General features: G+C 37.6%; 3 protein-coding genes across 4 annotated transcripts; all 3 read right to left on the reverse strand.

The window, feature by feature from the left end:
- Window positions 1-252: 252 nt before the first annotated feature.
- LOC137716413 (FH protein interacting protein FIP2-like) lies at window positions 253-3,650 on the reverse strand. Of its 2 annotated transcripts, none has more exons than XM_068455863.1 (2): window positions 3,348-3,650; window positions 253-1,345 (listed from the first exon to the last, which is right to left on the reverse strand). In XM_068455863.1, the coding sequence occupies exon 2, from the start codon at window positions 1,319-1,321 to the stop codon at window positions 617-619; it is 705 nt and encodes a 234-aa protein (XP_068311964.1). In that variant the 5' UTR covers window positions 1,322-1,345; window positions 3,348-3,650; the 3' UTR covers window positions 253-616. The 2 variants fall into 2 exon arrangements, with proteins under 2 accessions (XP_068311964.1, XP_068311965.1); XM_068455864.1 differs by lacking the exon at window positions 3,348-3,650 and adding an exon at window positions 1,765-1,984.
- Window positions 3,651-4,230: 580 nt separating this feature from the next.
- LOC137714724 (FH protein interacting protein FIP2-like) lies at window positions 4,231-5,137 on the reverse strand. The gene has a single exon (XM_068453867.1). The coding sequence runs from the start codon at window positions 5,089-5,091 to the stop codon at window positions 4,387-4,389; it is 705 nt and encodes a 234-aa protein (XP_068309968.1). The 5' UTR covers window positions 5,092-5,137; the 3' UTR covers window positions 4,231-4,386.
- A 2,865-nt stretch (window positions 5,138-8,002) lies between these two features.
- Window positions 8,003-8,815, reverse strand: LOC137714228 (FH protein interacting protein FIP2-like). Its single transcript, XM_068453490.1, has one exon. It carries the CDS (start codon window positions 8,723-8,725, stop codon window positions 8,003-8,005), a length of 723 nt encoding a protein of 240 aa, XP_068309591.1. The 5' UTR covers window positions 8,726-8,815.
- Window positions 8,816-18,678: the final 9,863 nt, after the last annotated feature.

The following is an 18,678-nucleotide window of genomic DNA, read 5'->3' on the forward strand; positions in this document are numbered from 1 at the left end:
AGATCATATTTGCAAATGGAACATTTTTAGACTATGAAACTTTGTCGTAGATGCTTGAATTAGATTTTATAGCTTGTAATGTTGTTTTATGTATGATTCATCAATAAAATGTATTATAGTTTAACTTTTAAATGTTATTTTAATCTATAAATTTTTTTACCTTTGTTATTGGGACCCCTCAAGTTTAAAATTATGAATCCGCTACTGCCTCCGAATCTCAGAAACTACCCTACCAAAGAACTACCTTGTAATAACAAACTTGCAATATAGAGACCAATGCATTGAAGGTACAACAATGTGGTCGGTCACAAATATAGGACATAAATAGATCATACATTAGCACAGGCCCTCGAAATATCAAAGATAGCCCTGGCAAAGAACTATGTGTAATAACGAACTTGCAAAATAGAGACCAATGTGGTTGGTCACAAATACAGGACATAAGTCATACATTAACCACTAAATGACTCGAGAGCTATTGAGAAATCAAATCTTGTAGAACCTGAAAGATGAAGTTGGCTTACGCCCTTGCATAATCCATCGGTCGCATTTGTATGTAATGTAAAGAGATTCCCAAAACCATTTCTAACATGATCAACACTGTCGAGGATAACGTTCAGAGCCTACAATATTCGACACCAGATGCCCCAGAGAGATCGTAGAGATCGAAGTTTTTGGCACCCACAAAAGACGCTCCTCGTAGATTTGCTCCATAAAAAGTAGAACCACACAAATTGGCATCGTCAAAAGTAGCACCTTCGGCATCCACATGCTTGAAATTAGCAGATTGAAGATTTGCATCTGAAAAACTCACATTTCTCAAACATGCAGAGCTGAAGTTAACTTCTGACAGGTCCAATTTTGAAAGATTATGGCCAGAAAGATTGACCCCTTGAAAATAATTCTTATTAGACGAGCATCTACACGACTTCTGTGAGTGTATGTACTTGATAACGTCGGTGCGTGTAAAATCTGCATCCGACGCAGTATCTTCCTTACTATCAAGGACATCAAGTATTCCATCAACTAAATCAAGTAGTAGATAGTATTTTGCCTCCTTAACAAGTTCTGCATATTGAGAATCTTCTAATTTAGGAATCTCGCCGTCTCTTAACCAATTAAGAATGTGCCGGAAATGTTCGCCATCCCTATCGATGAAAACGTGTCCCTTCTTATCTTTGCGCAAAGTGTGTCGACTGCTGAACATTGCAGCAAGCATGGAGTCGGGTTGACGCTGAGTTAGAGTACCGACGGTGGTGCAAAACTTCTTTCCTCCCACATTGAGGTGAACCAAGGATGAAGAATCAGAGACCTCTGGCATTGCTTCAAAACTTTGACAGATGAACTGATGCAGGAAATTAAGAGTGAGAATTACAATATCAAAATAGCATATGAAAAATAAATAAAAAAAAAAAAAAAAAAAAAATTCGCCAAGAGTATAACTTGAAATCTTCTCTGCTGCAAAGAATAACAACAAAAGAAAAAGAAAATTTATGCAGCAACAACTAACGGAGAAATATCTGTACTGGAAGAGGATCTCTTATAAATCTAAACGTAGTTATAAGTCGAAAATCGAAGCTCATAGGGGTAGTGATTCAATACAAGGGCGAAATACGAAGAGTCGAAAATCGTATGTATTCCCTCTTGATATGAACCTTTAATTATTTTTGCACTCGTTCACCACTTTGATATGAACATTTAAATGACACGACTTTTTTTTGGAAAATAAATGAAAAGAATACCTACGATTGAAAATATTTTTACCTTATAGCATCTCCGACACAGATTCAGTCACAAGGGCTACTGTTACTCTAAGATTCAGTCATGAAGAATGGTTAACATTAAATGATACACTTTGATCCGATGTCAAAATAGATACCGAAATCGAGATGTGTTGGTCGTCACCCAGAAGGTGACATAACCATAACCTGCATGCATATACATAAGGGAGTAGTCCTGCTCGATGGCAACTGATCATAGCTGTCGCAAGTTTGCCTTAGCTGTCGCAAGTTTGCCTCAACGTCAATATGATCTCTACCACAAAGTATTGAGGGGCAAAAAAAAAAAAAAGTGTATATGGACGAAGAATAAAGTTTTTTCAAACATTTTGTTTTCTGAACATATTAACCCTCTGTTTTGAAAACTAAGCATGTCATAGAAATTGAAAAAACGATACATGCATATATACTAAATTGATACTTAGTGGTGGTATAACATATAATTCCATATACTAGTTGTAACATCAAATTAGGAGGAAAGAGCAGTTGTTATTTCAACTGGGCAAAAAGCTAACGGAAACGCATAATCTCCTGTCCCAAGGTAATCTCTTTTAAAATGCAATAGCAAAAAAAAGCTTATAGCTAGAGTGCCTAAGCAAGTAACCCCAAAGTATCATGAACGCAGAGCGCCGACTGTAACAACCGTGATGCTGTCGCGTAGGTATAACATATAATTCCATATACTAGTGGTAACCAATGTAAGCTGAAAATGTAGTCATGCACTAGTTGTAACTAATGTAAGCTGAAAATGTAGTCATACACTAGTTGTAACTAATGTAAGCTGAATAATATAGTCATACACTAGCCGCAAGAGCATCTCTAAAGGAGATGTCAAAAGATAAATGTCAAATTTTAATTTGACGGCTGATGTGGCAATGTCAGATTTTCTCTTTTTTCAACCGATACGTTTTTTTTTGGTTATAAATGATATTTGTAGACTCATTTTAAAAAGAAATCAATTAAAATAAATTTTCAAGATCTATAATTGGTGTATTAATGATGTCTACGTAATATAATAATTAAAAATTATTTCACATCACATTTTCTGAAAACTCATATGTCAATCCACGTAGGATTGACATATTGGTTGAAGCTTACTCTTACTTTCAAATTTGATTACACAACATTCCACTTAGGTTTGACATCAAAGATGATCTAACTAGTGTAACCAATCATGTCATCACACTTGTTGTATCGTTTCCGTAACACTGAAACATATAAACGAATTCAATTATTTTTCACTCTTCCAAACTAAAAGAGAGACAATCCTTCATACACTTACTCACGTAACTTTCCCAATAAAATCCCATTTAGTTTTTGTTAAACCCAACAAGCATAATATTCACTTCAAGAACGTAAAAATTCAACATTTCAAAACTAACCCACCACAAATCTGCCCCTACTTCGAAAATTAACCAAACACCTCCAATTCCAATTAATTTTCACATGATCTTCAACGAAAACAGTTCACACAAATAACATAGCCTCATAAATTAGACGAGTCGGATTAAAAACAAGAATCTAAATTTAACCCAAATCTGTAATTGACAAATGTAAGGAACCACTTACGTAGAAATGAAGCCGAAGAGAAGAGGATTAAACTTCTCTCTTGGCTTAAGGTCGAGTTCCGATGAGTTTGGCCGGACTTGAAGTTTTACGGCGAGATTTGCTCCCTTTCTCGCCTTTCTTCTGCCTTGTGTGGTGGTTTTTTTGGGGGAAATCGAGGTTACAAAACGTGTTGGGCACGACGAGGGCTTAGACTTTGATATAAGACTTGTCGAAAACGGTGACCAAATGAAGGAGATATGCAGATTTGAGTTTGGGAGAGCAAAACGGAGAAAGAAATGAAGAAACAGCGGCTGTACTTCTGGGTACAGCTGGTTCTATATGCAAGGAAGACGAGGATGCAAGTTGATAGGATTTAGAAGGATTATTCGAAATTACTAAATTACCCTATGATTTGGAAAGTTTAAAAATTTCTCTTTCGAACTCCAAATTTTAATTCGTTTGCGCTCACACATTCGTGACAACAAGTACTGCAGGAACAAGTTTACATAATAAGTTATAAGTGTCAAGCTATTATGGTCAATAAAAATCAACATTCACCCAATCAGGGGCATTTTGTCATTTATCACATTTGGGATTTAAAATACCCTAAAATTAGGGATGGCTCGCAACGCTAAATGCCTATTAGTCATTATATGTGATGACACAAAAGATAGATGCATTATATCTAAAATGATGTTGTGACTAAAAGTTTGAATTTCTTTTAATATTCTAGTAATAAGGTATATTAGAATCAAACCAGCAGTATAATACACAAGTATGATTACATTTTGGCCACTGCATTAAAATGTCATTTGCAGTATTGTATACGTTAGTTGTAGAATCCTTCCAAAGACCTACTTGTAATAACGAACTTGCAAAATAGAGACCAATGAATTAGAGGTACACCGTTGTAGTAGGTCACAAATAGCCAAACATAGGACAAGTCAGATTATACATACATCAACCCTTTGCAAGTGGTTTAAATTAAAGAAATAAAAATTAGATTCATATAGCATCCCAAAAACACTTCTAACATGATCAACATTGTCAAGGATAACTTTCAGTACCTACAATCTTCCACGCAAGATGCCCCAGCGAGATTGTAGTGTTCAACACCCACAAAAGAAGCTCCTCGAAGATTTGCTTCAGAAAAAGTAGAACCACCCAAATATGCATTGTCAAAGGTAGCACCTTCAACATCAGCGTAGTTGAAATTAGACATTCGAATACATGCACCTGAGAAACACACGTGTCTCAGACATGCATGGCTGAAGTCAACATATGACAGGTCCAATTTTGAAAGATTAAGGCCAGAAAGATTAACCCCTCCAAAATAATGCATAGTTATGCCATTATCCATGCGACTAGACCACTTCATTGAATATATGTAGTTGATAACCTCGGCACGGGTAAAATCTGCCTCCAACTTCTTATCTTCCTTACTGTACAGGACATCAAGTATTCCATCTACTAACCCTAGTAGTTGATAGTACTTTGCCTCCTTAACAAGTTCTGCATATTGGGAAGCTTCTAATTTAGGAATCTCACCGTCTCTTAACCAGTTAAGAATGTGCCGAAAATGTTTGCCATCCCTATCGATAAAAACATATCCCTCTTTATCTTGGCGCAAAGTGTGTCGAACGCTAAACATTGCAGCAAGCATGGAGTCGGGTTGACGCTGAGTTAGAGTACCGACGGTGGTGGAAAACTTATTTCCTCCCACATTGAGGTGAACCAAGGATGAAGAATCACAGTCCTCTGCCATTGCTTGGAAACTTTGAGAGATGAACTAATACAGGAAATCAAGAGTGTAACTGGAAAACTTCTCCACTGCAAAGAATAACAACAAAAGAGAAAGAACCATGACGGAGCAACAATTAACGGAGATATCAGGACTGGAAAAGGATCTCTTATAAAACTAAACGCACTTACAAGAGTTGAAAATCGAAGCTCATAGGGTTGGTGAACATTTTCAATACAAGGGCGAAATACGAAGAGTTGAAAATCGTATGTATTCTCTCTTAGTTATGTCATAACATAATTGGGGAGAAGTTTAAATGTTTAAGCATCCAACCGATTATGTCATGACACTAACTGTGCCAGGCCGTATTTCCAATGCAATAAAAAATCTCACCTTCTACACCTCACTTATAAACCAATTCAATTATCTTCCACTCTTTCAAACTAAAAGAAAGCCACTCCATATATTTACTCACGTAACTTCCAAGTAAAACCTCATTAGTTTCTGTTAAACCCAACAAGTACAATAAGAACGAAAAAAATTCACCATTCCAAAACCAACCCACCACAAATCTGCCCCTACTTCGAAAATTAACCGAAAAAACAGTTCACACAAATAGCATAGCCTCATCAAATCAAAAGGGAGTTAAATCAAGGCTAGGGTTTTCAGAATTTTACCCCAATAGCTCCAAAACTGGTCTTCGACGCCTAAAATTTACTGCCACGATCTCAGTTCGACGCCATCGGCTCGAAACCTCGAGAGATGAACTGACACAGGAAATTAAGAGTCAGAATTACAATTTCAAAATCCCATACAAAAAATTAAGAAAATAAACATTCGACAAGAGTATGACTTGAGACCTTCTCCACTCCAAAGAATAATACCAAACTTGAGACCTTCTCCACTCCAAAGAATAATACCAAAAGAAAAAGAACCCTTATGCAGCAAAACTAAGGGAAAAATATCAGTAGTGGAAAAGGATTTCTTACAATAACTAAACGTTCCCACAGCACGCATTTGTATTTATACCAAGAACAGGATACAGACGATGTTAGTAAGTAACACATAGAGAAGCTCGTAGGGTTAGTGAACATATTCAATACCGGGGCGAAAACGAAGAGTCGAAAACCGTATGCATTCTCTTGGTTATTGCCAGTAACAACACGCATGCAAGGAATGTCATAGATCTCAAAAACCTTTAGTTATTTTTGGGTAGTGTTTTTTATCGTGAACCTCAAGTGGTGGTAACACTAACCGCTCTATTTATCACGTTAATGAATTCAAATATCGATATTTATGTAATGAATAGAACCAAATTTCAATAATAACAATAAGTAGGATAGGAGTATTACGACCATGAACAAAAATACACCCTATTTTTGTACTTTCACCCCTTTGAGATGAACATTTAATTGACACGTGACCTTTTTTAGAAAATAAGTGAAAATACCCACAATTGAAACTATTTTTACGTTATAGCATCTCCATAAGAGTCTAAATATAAAAATAAAAATAAGGGTAAGAATGTTGTTCAAGCAGCCAAAGGTAAAGATAAGTCTACATGTACAAACCTCTAATTACGAGTCATCTTGTGGTTAATATACATTTCGACCTCAAAGATTTGAGAGGACTGCTTTAGTTCATGCTATCAAGTATGGTTTGTTACTACCTTTAGGGTTCATTCTACTTGGGAATGTCGATTTTGTACCAGTTCGGATCGTGTAGTTCTTCATATTCAAATAGTAGGTTGCCATGCACCAAATGCTTTTGCATTTTTGCTCACCATTTTAACTATGGTGTATGTTCATCATACACCTAATCATCTGCCACATGTCTTTTTACCTAACTCTAGGTTTTTTTTTTAGTTCAACGATATATTTTACACTAAGGTGCGAGTTTGGCTAAGCTACATAATGGACAACTTAATTTGGTATCGAATCCGTCATCTACAATATTCGAACCTAAGACTTCTCACTTACAAGTGAAGAAGAATATCACCACACCGTAGTACTAAGTGGCTTCTCCTAACTCTAGTTAACTTTTACATTAAATGTTACTTTTTTAATTTTGAAAAAAAATTAACTAAAGTTAAATGAAAGGACACTTGGCATATAATAAGTGTATAGTAAGCATACACTATAGTTTATAGTGATAAGCAAAAATGTTCACTTATAAATGTAGTCTACCAACGCATATATCATTCTTCCGTAACAAAAATATTCATATAATATTGGTCATCAATCAGAAAAAAAATCCGAAAACGTTCCTAAAATCCTTACGATGCCCGATAATCATGTTTAAAGAAAATTTGGAAAAAAAAAAAATTTGAAAATTTGGTGAAAAGAAAATTTAAAAATCTAAGACCATCTTTAAATGAGATATCAAATTTTAAATTAATTTTAAATTTGAAGGCTTATGTGGCCCTTTGATCATTTTTAAAAATTTTGTTCACCACTCAATATGTCAAATTTGAACTATTATTGTATTACATGATTCACTTTCATAATTGTATAAGTATTTTAAAACAAAAAATAATAATAAAACCAAGGTTCTAAGAGACGTTAGACACTAGTTTGCTTGCGGACTGGAGCCTAGCATCTAGGAGGCTAGGTAGGCCTAGGCGGACTAGGCAAACTTAAGTAAATTTATTACATATCGTATGAATAAGTCTCTATTTATACTTTAAATAGATGCGTTGTATCTAAAATGATGTTGTGACTAAAAGTTAGAATTTCGTTTAATATTCTAGTAATAAGGTATATTAGAATCAAACTAGCATTATAATACACATACATGATTAAATTTTGGTCACTGCATTAAAGCGTCATTTGCATTATTGTATCCGTCGATGGTAAAATCCTTTCAAAGACCCACTTGTAATAACGAACTTGGCAAAATAGAGACCAATGAATTAGAGGTACACCAATGTGGTAGGTCACAAAAAGCCAAACATAGGATACATCAACCCTTTGCAATCTTCCACGCAAGATGACCGGCCGAGATCGAAGTTTTTAGCACCCACAAAAGAAGCTCCTCGAAGATTTGCTTCAGAAAAAGTAGAACTACGCACATTTGCATTGTCAAAGGTAGCATCTTCAGCATCAGCGCAGTTGAAATTGGAATTTAGAATATCTGCACCTGAGAAACACACGTGTCTCAGACATGCATAGCCGAAGTCGACATTTGACAGGTCCAGTTTTGAAAGATTAAAGCCAGAAAGATTAACCCCTCGAAAATAATGCACACGATTACGCAGGCCTCTAGTCCACTTCCCTGAATGTATGTAGTTGATAACCTCGGCATGGGTAAAATCTGCATCCAACTTCTTATCTTCCTTACTCTTAAGGACAAGTATTCCAACAAATAACCCTAGTAGTTGATAGTATTTTGCCTCCATAACAAGTTCTGCATATTGGGAAGCTTCTAATTTAGGAATCTCACCGTCTCTTAACCAGTTAAGAATGTGCCGAAAATGTTCGCCATCCCTATCGATAAAAACATATCCCTTCTTATCTTGGCGCAAAGTGTGTGGACCGCTAAACATTGCAGCAAGCATGGAATCGGGTTCGCTCTGAGTTAGAGTACCGACGGTGGTGGAAAACTTCTTTCCTCCCACATTGAGGTGAACCAAGGATGAAGAATCACAGTCCCCTGCCATTGCTTGGAAACTTTGAGAGATGAACTGATACAGGAAATCAAGAGTATAGCTGGAAAACTTCTCCACTGCAAAGAATAACAACAAAAGAGAAAGAACCATTACGAAGCAACAACTAACAGAGAAATATCAAGACTGGAAAAGGATCTCTTATAAAACTAAACGCAAGAGTTGAAAATCGAAGCTCATAGGGTTGGTGAACCTTTTCAATACAAGGGCGGAATACGAAGAGTCGAAAATCGTATGTATTCTCTCTTAGTTATGTCATAACATAATTGGGGAGAAGTTTAAATGTTTGAGCGTCCAACCGACTATATCAGGACACTTGGTGTACCAGGCCATTTTTCCAGTGCATAGAAAAATCTCTCCTTCTGCACCTCACTTCTAAACCAATTCAATTAACTTCCAAATAAAATCTCATTTAGTTTCTGTTAAACCCAACAAGTACAATAAGAATGAAAAAATTCACCATTTCAAAACCAACCCACCACAATTGTGCCCCTACTTCGAAAATTAACCAAAAAAACAGGTCACACTGTAAAACTTACTAGTTCAAAGTTTCACTTCAATTGCATACCCAATCAATTGTGGGATGCATGTATTTATAATACTTTCATGATTACAGATTGAGTTTGAAAACCCTATATACAAGGAAATGATTACAACCATAGGTTCAAATTACAACAGAAAATCAAATAACCAAACAGTCCTATAAACTAGGAACAGCTGAAAGGATGGGAGTTTGAACCAAGTCAAAATCCAAAAGTTTCGGTGATGCACTGAGCATGCTGACGTCATCTAACAGCCTCCCGCAAGCTGACAAGCTGTGGAACAACCGGAAGCTTGGAGACAAGTAACTTAAATCGAGATGACGACATGCCTTTGGTGAACAAGTCAGCAAGTTGGTCTTGCGAACAAATATAATTAACCAATAATTGACCATGAACAACCTTCTCCCAGACATAGTGATAATCAACTTCCAAGTGTTTGGTTCATGCATGGAATACTGATTGATGTTTTCCTTCTTCGTGCTAGAATATGTTTAGTATAATGGCACAAGTAAGGGTGTCGAATCCACAGGGACTAATTGGACCTATACAACTACTTGTTTTGCAAGAACTCTATAAGAGAAATAAAACTAATCAACTTATGCAGATTTGTTGTTGTAACTTGAAAGCACAAGAAAATGAAGTAGACACAAATAAATGAATCAACAACTAATAAAATGAGATAGCACAAATGGAGATGAAACTAGGGATTCGGTTTCACCATTGCTAAGCCAAGTCCATGCTTGTTAAGTCAGATTATACTCATCCATCTACCTATTTCTTGGGTTTGTTTCACTTAGATATGATCAACCATATGATGTGTGGATTTGATCAAATGTTCCTAATCATGAACCTAAGTGTGATGTGCAACTTTGGTCCCTAATCAAGAACATGACACGCACAAGAAACTTTCATAAAACCAAAGGAAACACTCGGCAGGTTGTTTGCAAAGCATTCCCTTCATTCATTCACATATCCACCAAGAGTATGCATGATGTGTGCTTTACTCTTGGCTAAACAACCTGTGGTTAAATCAAATGGTGATCAAACATTAAAATCAACACACAAAGTCACAATTAAATCAGAGAATGAAACAAGAAATAGATGGATCAACTGAGCATTCTGAAATAACTACATGGCAATCTTGCAAGGCTACATCGAATCCCTAGAAAGAGATTAGTTACACTTCATGTTTACAGAATGTTTGATATAAAAATATACAACATGAATGAACATAGAATTAAGAAGAAAGAACCCTTGAAGCAAAACTGATGTCGAAATCCCTTAAGAGTTGCCTTCGGTGTGGTGCTCCAAGTGTGTTGTAAATGAAGGTGGAGCGGCTAAGGTTGAATGGTTTCTGCGAATGGGAGAGTGTATGGAATGAAGCCGAGAAGAAGTTGTGTAGAAATGGAAGGGGATTTGCGGCAAAGGTGAAGTGTTTTTGTTGTGTGTTGTGTTGTGAATGGAATTTCTGTGGTGAATGGAATAGTGTATGGGAGCTCACGGCAATGAGGGAAGATTGGATGTGTTTGTGGTATCTTGTGTATGAAAATGAGATGTGTTTATGTAATGGGAATGCAAGGGTTTTTATAGGAGGAATGGAGGTGTATATGGCTGTTTGTTTAAGCATTTATGTGGCTGGAATGTGGTGGAAAAACAGCTAGGAAAGCATGTGAAAGCTGGAATTGCATGTGAAAGCTGGAAATGGAAGGTAGGCCACGGCATGGATGTGTTTTGGGTGCATGTGTGTGTTGAATGGTGTACTTTAATTATGCACGGGTTAGGGCTGTTAAGGGGAGAGAAATGGGAGTGAATGTGGCTTAATGATGAAGGGGGAAAGCTTGGAAAGCTGCAATCATGAAGGGGAAAGTTGGAAAGCATGTGGCAAGGTGTGTAGGTGCTGGAATTAGGGGGAATGCACGGGTTAGGCTTGGTTTTTTGGTGGAAATGAATGTGAAAACCACGGTTTGGATTTGTGTGATGGTGTGTGAATGATGAAGAGTTGCATGTGGCTGATTTGGTTGAATGATGATGATGCATGTGATTGGTGGGAACAAAGGGGAAGTCACGGCACAAAGGTGAATGGGAATCAATGGGTGAATGTGATTGTGCTAATTTATTTGAAGATGCATATGCAATGGCTGAAAATGAATGTGTTTTGGCTGCAATGATGAAGTGGATGCATGTGAATGCAAAGGGAGAGTATGTGATTGACAACTAGGATGAATGGTGGCTGCAATGATGAAGTGTAATGGCTGAAAATGGGATGGGTTTGCAAGGGCCACGGCAAAGAATGGGTTTGTGTTCATGTCGCTGAAATTGGTGTGTAATTGGGCTAGGGTTTAAGTGCATGAAATGGACCCAAATTGCTTCCCCTTGCATGGCAAGGAATGGTGTTTGTGTTAAGCCCATGGCAAGGTGTTATGTGATTGGGTTAGGGCCATTGTTTTGTGTCCTCAAGTGCATACAAGGCCTTCAATTTCATCCAACACTTGGGCTCCAAGTATAAGCTATCCATCCTTAGCCCAATAGTGCTCCAAAACACTCCACAATGCATCCTTTCGTCAAACACGTCTTATTATCCTGAAAACACACAAAAGAAGCATAAAAGACTAAAATAACTAAAGAAACATAACGTAAATGTACGAGAACAAGCCATTTAAGTCGCACGAATATGCTCCTATCAAATACCGGATTAGACGCCATAGCGATGGACGAGATATTATCGCACCAAATTTAAGGACGAACCAAATGCAAATGCAGGTCCTTGAATAAAGACCTGAACCATGATAGCTCGGCCGTAATTTAGGCTAACTGCCTGTACTCAGCTTCAGCACTAGACCGAGATATTGTCTTCTGCTTCTTAGAACTCCAAGAGACAAGGTTAGAACCAAGATATATACAAAAGCCACCAGTTGAATGCCGAGTATTCGGATTCCCTGCATAATCCGCATCAGAGAAGGCACTTAATTGAGTAGTTCCAGGTTTATATAGAAGACCATGAGTATGCATGGCCTTCAAATATCTCAAAATCCGTTTGACAGCTATCCAGTGAGTAGTTTTTGGAGCATGCATAAATTGGCACACTTGGTTGACAGCATAGGACAAATCTGGTCGTGTAATGGTGATGTATTGTAGTGCTCCAACTACACTACGATACACCTCTGGTTTGTCATACGGGTCTCCCACATACGCACTGAGCTTGTGACCAGATGGGACCGGGGTGGATATTGGCTTTGCTTTAGTGAATTTGGTGCGAGAGAGCAAGTCTAATGTATATTTAGACTGACAAAGATGCATATCAGTCCCATAATATTTGACTTTGACACCCAAAAAATAATGAAGGGGACCTAAATCTTTCATCGAAAACAACGTGCCCAGTCGCTGAATCAATCTGGATATTTGATGAGGACTATTTCCGGTGATTAGTATATCATCGACATAGATTAAAAGAATCAAATACACACCTTGTTGTCTGAACACAAACAAACTGTAGTCACATGTGGATTCTTGGAAACCTAGTTCAAGCAGAAAATTTGAGAACCTCTGAAACCAAGCCCTGGGCGCTTGTTTTAAACCGTAAATACTACGTTGAAGTTTACACACATGAGTAGGAAATTGTTGGTCAACAAAACCCAGAGGCTGGCGCATGTAAACTTCTTCCTTCAGAAACCCATGCAGAAACGCATTTTGCACGTCCTGCTGCCTGACATGCCATTTGTTGAACACGGCAAGACTTAAAACAAGCCTTATCGTATTGTGCTTAACAACAGGTCTGAAAGTCTCACTGTAATCCACATCAGCCTGTTGATGAAACCCGTTGGCGACAAGTCCAGCTTTATGTCGTTCAATCGAACGATCTGCACGTCTCTTCAACTTGAACATCCATTTATTAGGCAGCATATTCATTTTGTGATGATGAGGAACCAAACTCCAAGTTCCACATTTTTGCAGTGCATTAAATTCTTGAATCATTGCATTCCTCCACTCCTGAGATTTGACAGCTTGACTGAAACACGTTGGTTCAACAGGTAATTTGTCAACAGTTAGATACATAGCGTATTTGGGATTGGGTTTATGGATTCCTGACTTGGAGCATGTAGTAATTTGATGGTGTGAACCACTGGCAGTGACAGGGAGCACAGGTTCAGAAGCTACTGCGACTTGCTCATTTGATGGTTGTAGAGGCTGTGGAATATTGGAGGACATTTGTATTATAGGACAGTTTAGGACTACAATGGGGTTAGATTGTGTAACAGGTTAGGAGACTTCGGTGGCGAGAGGGATTTGAGGGGGATTGACTTCTTGGGCAAGTGGTGGTACGGCCAGGTTAAGGTTACATGGTGGAGGCAAACTATGGCTGCTAGGGTTATCAAAAGTGAATAATAGGTCCGGGGCCTGAGTATTACCTGAAGTTGTGACGTTTTCTAAAGAAGATGTGAGTCCCTTAAAAGGGAAGCAGTCCTCATCGAATAGGACATGGCGAGACACGTAAATGCGTCTTGTAGACAGATCCAAGCACTTGTAACCTTGGTGATTCAGTGAATAACCTAAGAAAACACACGGTTTTGATTTTGGTTGAAGTTTATTGTGCATATAAGGCACTAACCAAGGAATACATCGACATCCAAAAACCTTTACAATGTCGTACTTTGGTTTTTTTTGAAAACATTTCTCATAAAGAGACGCATAGGACAGAAGTTTAGTGGGCAAACGATTTATCAAGTAAACGGCCGTGGAGCATGCATCAAACCAAAATTTGTTAGGCATGTGAGATTGAGAAAGCATGACTATACTTATTTCAACAATATGTCGATGTTTGCGCTCGGTAACTCCATTTTGTTCAGGGTGTTTAGGACACGAAAACCGTTGTGAAATGCCATTATCAATGAGAAATTTTTGAAAGGCATGGCTTTTATATTCTCCACCTTCATCATATTGAAGGGTTTTAATTTGCAAATTAAGCATTTTTTCGACCTTGGCCTTAAATTTGACAAAGATTTGGAACACTTCACTTTTGTGTTTCATAGGAAAAATCCAAGAATAGCGAGAGTAATCATCCACAAATAAAACATAATAACGAAAACCTTCATTCGAAATAATGGGAGAACACCACACATCAGAATGCAACAGTTGCAAAGAAAACTTAGAAACAGACTCAGACACTTTGAAAGGTAACTTAGTACTCTTGCCTAAGGGACAAGACTCACAAAAGATTACATCTGAAGTACCATGAATTGGTACCAAATTATTTGAAATTAAAAACTTAATTATAGAATTGTCAGGGTGACCTAGCCGCGCATGCCATGTATTCACTGAACACCGAAGCCCTACAAATGCATATATTGGATGTTTGAGTTGTCCAGTGTCACGTGGAAATGGATATAATCCATTCTCAAATCTCCCTCGGAAAAGCGTCTTCCGGGTCTTGAGGTCCTGAACAAGGAAAAAATATGGAAAAATTAGTAGGCAGCAATGGTTGTCTAAAGTGAACTTATGTGCGGAAATAATGTTTTGGGAGGTAGTGGGACAGTGAAGGATATTAGGCAAATCAAATGAGCAAGTTGAAGTATGTAATGTATTTGAATCATTATGTGAGATAGAAATGCCAGAGCCATTACCTACACCCCCAATAGTTTCATTACCAGTGTACTCTTTAGGGTTAACCAAATTCTGAAGATCAGGAGTGATGTGAGCATTGACGCCTGTATCCAATGGCTAGGTACCATTCTTTTGTTTGTTAAGAGTGACGAGAGACGACGCCATTGCTGTGAGCTTTGTTGCGGGAATTCTGCCTTCAAAGGCAGCTTTTATTATTTGATAACAATCAAGGGCCAGATAGCCTGGTTTGCCACAAATTTGGCAGACAATTCTATCACCATTAGATCCAACCCGTTCACCACTGCATGGCATGGTACGGAAAGTGTTGTTGTTGCGAGGTCCATTGCCTCGTTGGTTGAAAGAGTTACCTCGATAGGATGAAGATGCACCTCTTCCAGTCCCTCGAGTGCGGCCACCACCTCGGCCTCGAGAAGCAACAAATGCATTGACATGCGCAGATTCCACCAAATGAGAAGTGTGCTCAGCCATGCGACGCTCAGTTGTTAACAGTAGAGCCTCAAGAGTAGGGTAGGTGATAGGTGAATCACGGGCTTGAGCTGCACTGACAGTCATCTCAAAGGTAGGTCCAAGATTGTTCAACACAATATGAACAAGTTCATCATCACTCACAGGTTGCACATCTAGAGCAAGGTTGTCGGCAATCGCGTTCATGCGATCTAGGTAATCCACCACAGTAAGATCACCTTTCTTTGTTTGCATCAATTCATTTCGCAGAAACAAAATCCTGTTTTGGGAAGTAGAAGCATACCGTTGCTCGAGTGCTTCCCAGGTGGCCCAAGCAATCCTCTTACTCGCCACGACAGATAATACAGAAGTCGTCAAAGATCCATTTATCCAACTGAGGATCATTTGATCCTGTTGAACCCATGCAGTGTACACAGGGTCCACGATTGTTGAACCAGCCGGATACTTGGAAGGAAACACCAAGGTACCATCAACATATCCCATCAGATCTCTGCTTTTGAGAATCGGGAGAATTTGGGCCAACCACAGTAGGTAGTTGGTCTTTTCAAGTTTGATGTTGATGACGGTGGAAAATGGGTGGAATGACTGATTTGAAGTGGGGGTGGGAGGAGGGTTTGAAGAGAAGGAAGGATCAATGTCGTTAGACAAAAAAAGGGCTCTGATACCATATAAAACTTACTAGTTCAAAGTTTCACTTCAATTGCATACCCAATCAATTGTGGGATGCATGTATTTATAATACTTTCATGATTACAGATTGAGTTTGAAAACCCTATATACAAGGAAAGGATTACAACCACAGGTTCAAATTACAACAGAAAATCAAATAACCAAACAGTCCTATAAACTAGGAGCAGCTGAAAGGATATGAGTTTGAACCAAGTCAAACTCCACAAGTTTCGGTGATGCGCTGAGTATGCTGACGTCATCTAACACACACAAATAGCATATCCTTGTAAAATCAAAAGAGAGTTAAATCAAGGATAGCGTTCATATTTTTACCCTAATAGCTCCAAAACTGGTCTTCGACGCCTAAAATTTACTGCCACGATCTCAATTTGACGCCATCAGCTCGAAACCTCGACATATATTGCATGAATCAGATAACAAACAAGAATATAAAGTTAACTCAAATCTGTATGTGACGAGTTCAAGGAACCACTTACATAAAAATGAAGTCCATGAGAAAAGGATTAAACTTATCTCTTGGCTCAAGGTTGAATTCCGATGATTTTGGGCGAACTTTGGAGTTTTCCGGTGAGATTTGTAAGTCAACTATAATAATATGCATACTAAAAGTACTAACCTTGAGAAGTCATTGAATCCAAGTACAAGAATGAATCACGAACACAACAACAAGCACAAGAATGAATCACGAACACATCAACAAGCAAAGATCTTCCGCTTTCTCTACACGCCTTATGCACTCCTATATGGGGTAGGAATTTGTGCTAGAATATTGTGTATAAGAGTGGGAACCTAAGCCTTATATTTATGGGAGTTTTAATATAACACTTCCGGTACTGTTCACTTTTAACGAAAAACCACATTTATACATTTCTCTGGTACTATTCACTATACCTTTAAAAATGACTTTTCATTAAAAATAAAGTTTTTTTGGACTTTTCGTTAGTTTTCCTTATATTTATAGATGAGAATATCAGGTTTCTTGCCCATAAAGAAATCCCTAATACATATCTTTAGCACCTCTAGAATCCATGACTTAACAGGAAAGATATTTCCAATCATTATAGGTTTACTTCACCACCGAGTAATCTGGGATAACCAAATATTTCTTTCTATCTTGTAATCTTAATCAAACAGGACTCCTAAATAGATGTAAGCCCAATAAAAGTCTTACATTCTCCCACTTGGGCAAGACATCTATTCAAAAGCTTTCTTTAGGATCAATAATTGATTTCCCTACGCGCGTAACTTTGGATAAAATGTGTTGTCTGCGTCAGAGCCCGCCACGTCATATTCTGCAATATATCATTCGTTTGTAATGAATATTGTCACTTATCATAAAAATATCTGAAAACGTGGGTAAACATCATTTGACTCCTTAAACTATTATTCTAGTTGAAATTGACTTTTTGAACTACTTTTTTGGTAAACTAACCCCCTGAACTATTTGAAATAAGCCAATTGACCCCTTATCGGTAGATTCCATCCACTATTTCGTCATATTCAAAGGAAAATTAGTTTTTCCTTCATTAATTCTTACTTATCAACTACAACCAACAATGTAATTATGACATGTGAAAACAAAATAATGTGTAAGAACAATGTGAGATGGTCTGTTATGTAAACGTTTGATTTTTTATGTTTTCTCATTATGCTACATATTTTTGAATTAATTTGTGTCCATGTGTCAAAATTTTATTGGTGGTTATTGTTGACAAGTAACAATTAATGATGAAATGACTAATTTGCCCTTGAATTTGACGGAATTGATTCCGTAATCTAACGGCAAGGGGTTAATTGACTGATTTAAATAGTTCATGGGATTAATTTACCCAAAAATAATTTTGGGGGTCAATTTCAACTGGGCTGATAGTTCAGAAAGTCAAACCACAATTTATCCTCGAAAATGTTTTCGAAATCCTTACCGCACTCAACAATCATGTTTAATGAAAATTATAAATATATATATGGGAGACGCATTTGTGACACTACTTTTCTTACACAAGTTTTAACATAAGTTTTTATGGGATTCACTTCGTAATGTATTTCAACGATCACTACAGGCTATCTTTTAGGTCTTCCTTCAAAGATTATGTCTACCAAAAATCACCAAAATCTGAAACTATATGAACGTCCCAACATAGTTTCAATCATGTGGGCAGTTGTTACTATAAGATTCAGTCATGTAGAATGGTTGAGAATAAAAGACACACTCTAACCCCGGTGTCAAGGTGGACAACGAAATCGAGATGTGTTGGCCATCGCCCAGAAGTTGACGTAATCATAACATGCATGCTTATACAATTTAATAAACTAACTTCAAATAATCTACCAAAATTTTGGCACAATTTCCTTTGATATTAGGTTCGGGCCCAAATTTAAACCTGCTGAAAATATTACAATTATTTCAACACAACATCCTCGAAGGGCCACACCATTTAATTTTATCTACTAGGAGGCGTTTGTTTGCACTCACTAGCTGTCACTAGACTAGACTGGACTAACTATTAGTCCAGTCCGGTGTTTGATATCATCCGGGACCAGTGTTAATGAGACTAGCCGACTCACCTACACTAAAGGCTTTCAAAGGTTCATAGCGAGAGTCCAGGAAAACCATAGGACTAGCTAAGACAT

The sequence above is a fragment of the Pyrus communis genome, chromosome 14, assembly GCF_963583255.1.
Source record: "Pyrus communis chromosome 14, drPyrComm1.1, whole genome shotgun sequence".
NCBI classification, from domain to species: Eukaryota; Viridiplantae; Streptophyta; class Magnoliopsida; order Rosales; family Rosaceae; genus Pyrus; species Pyrus communis.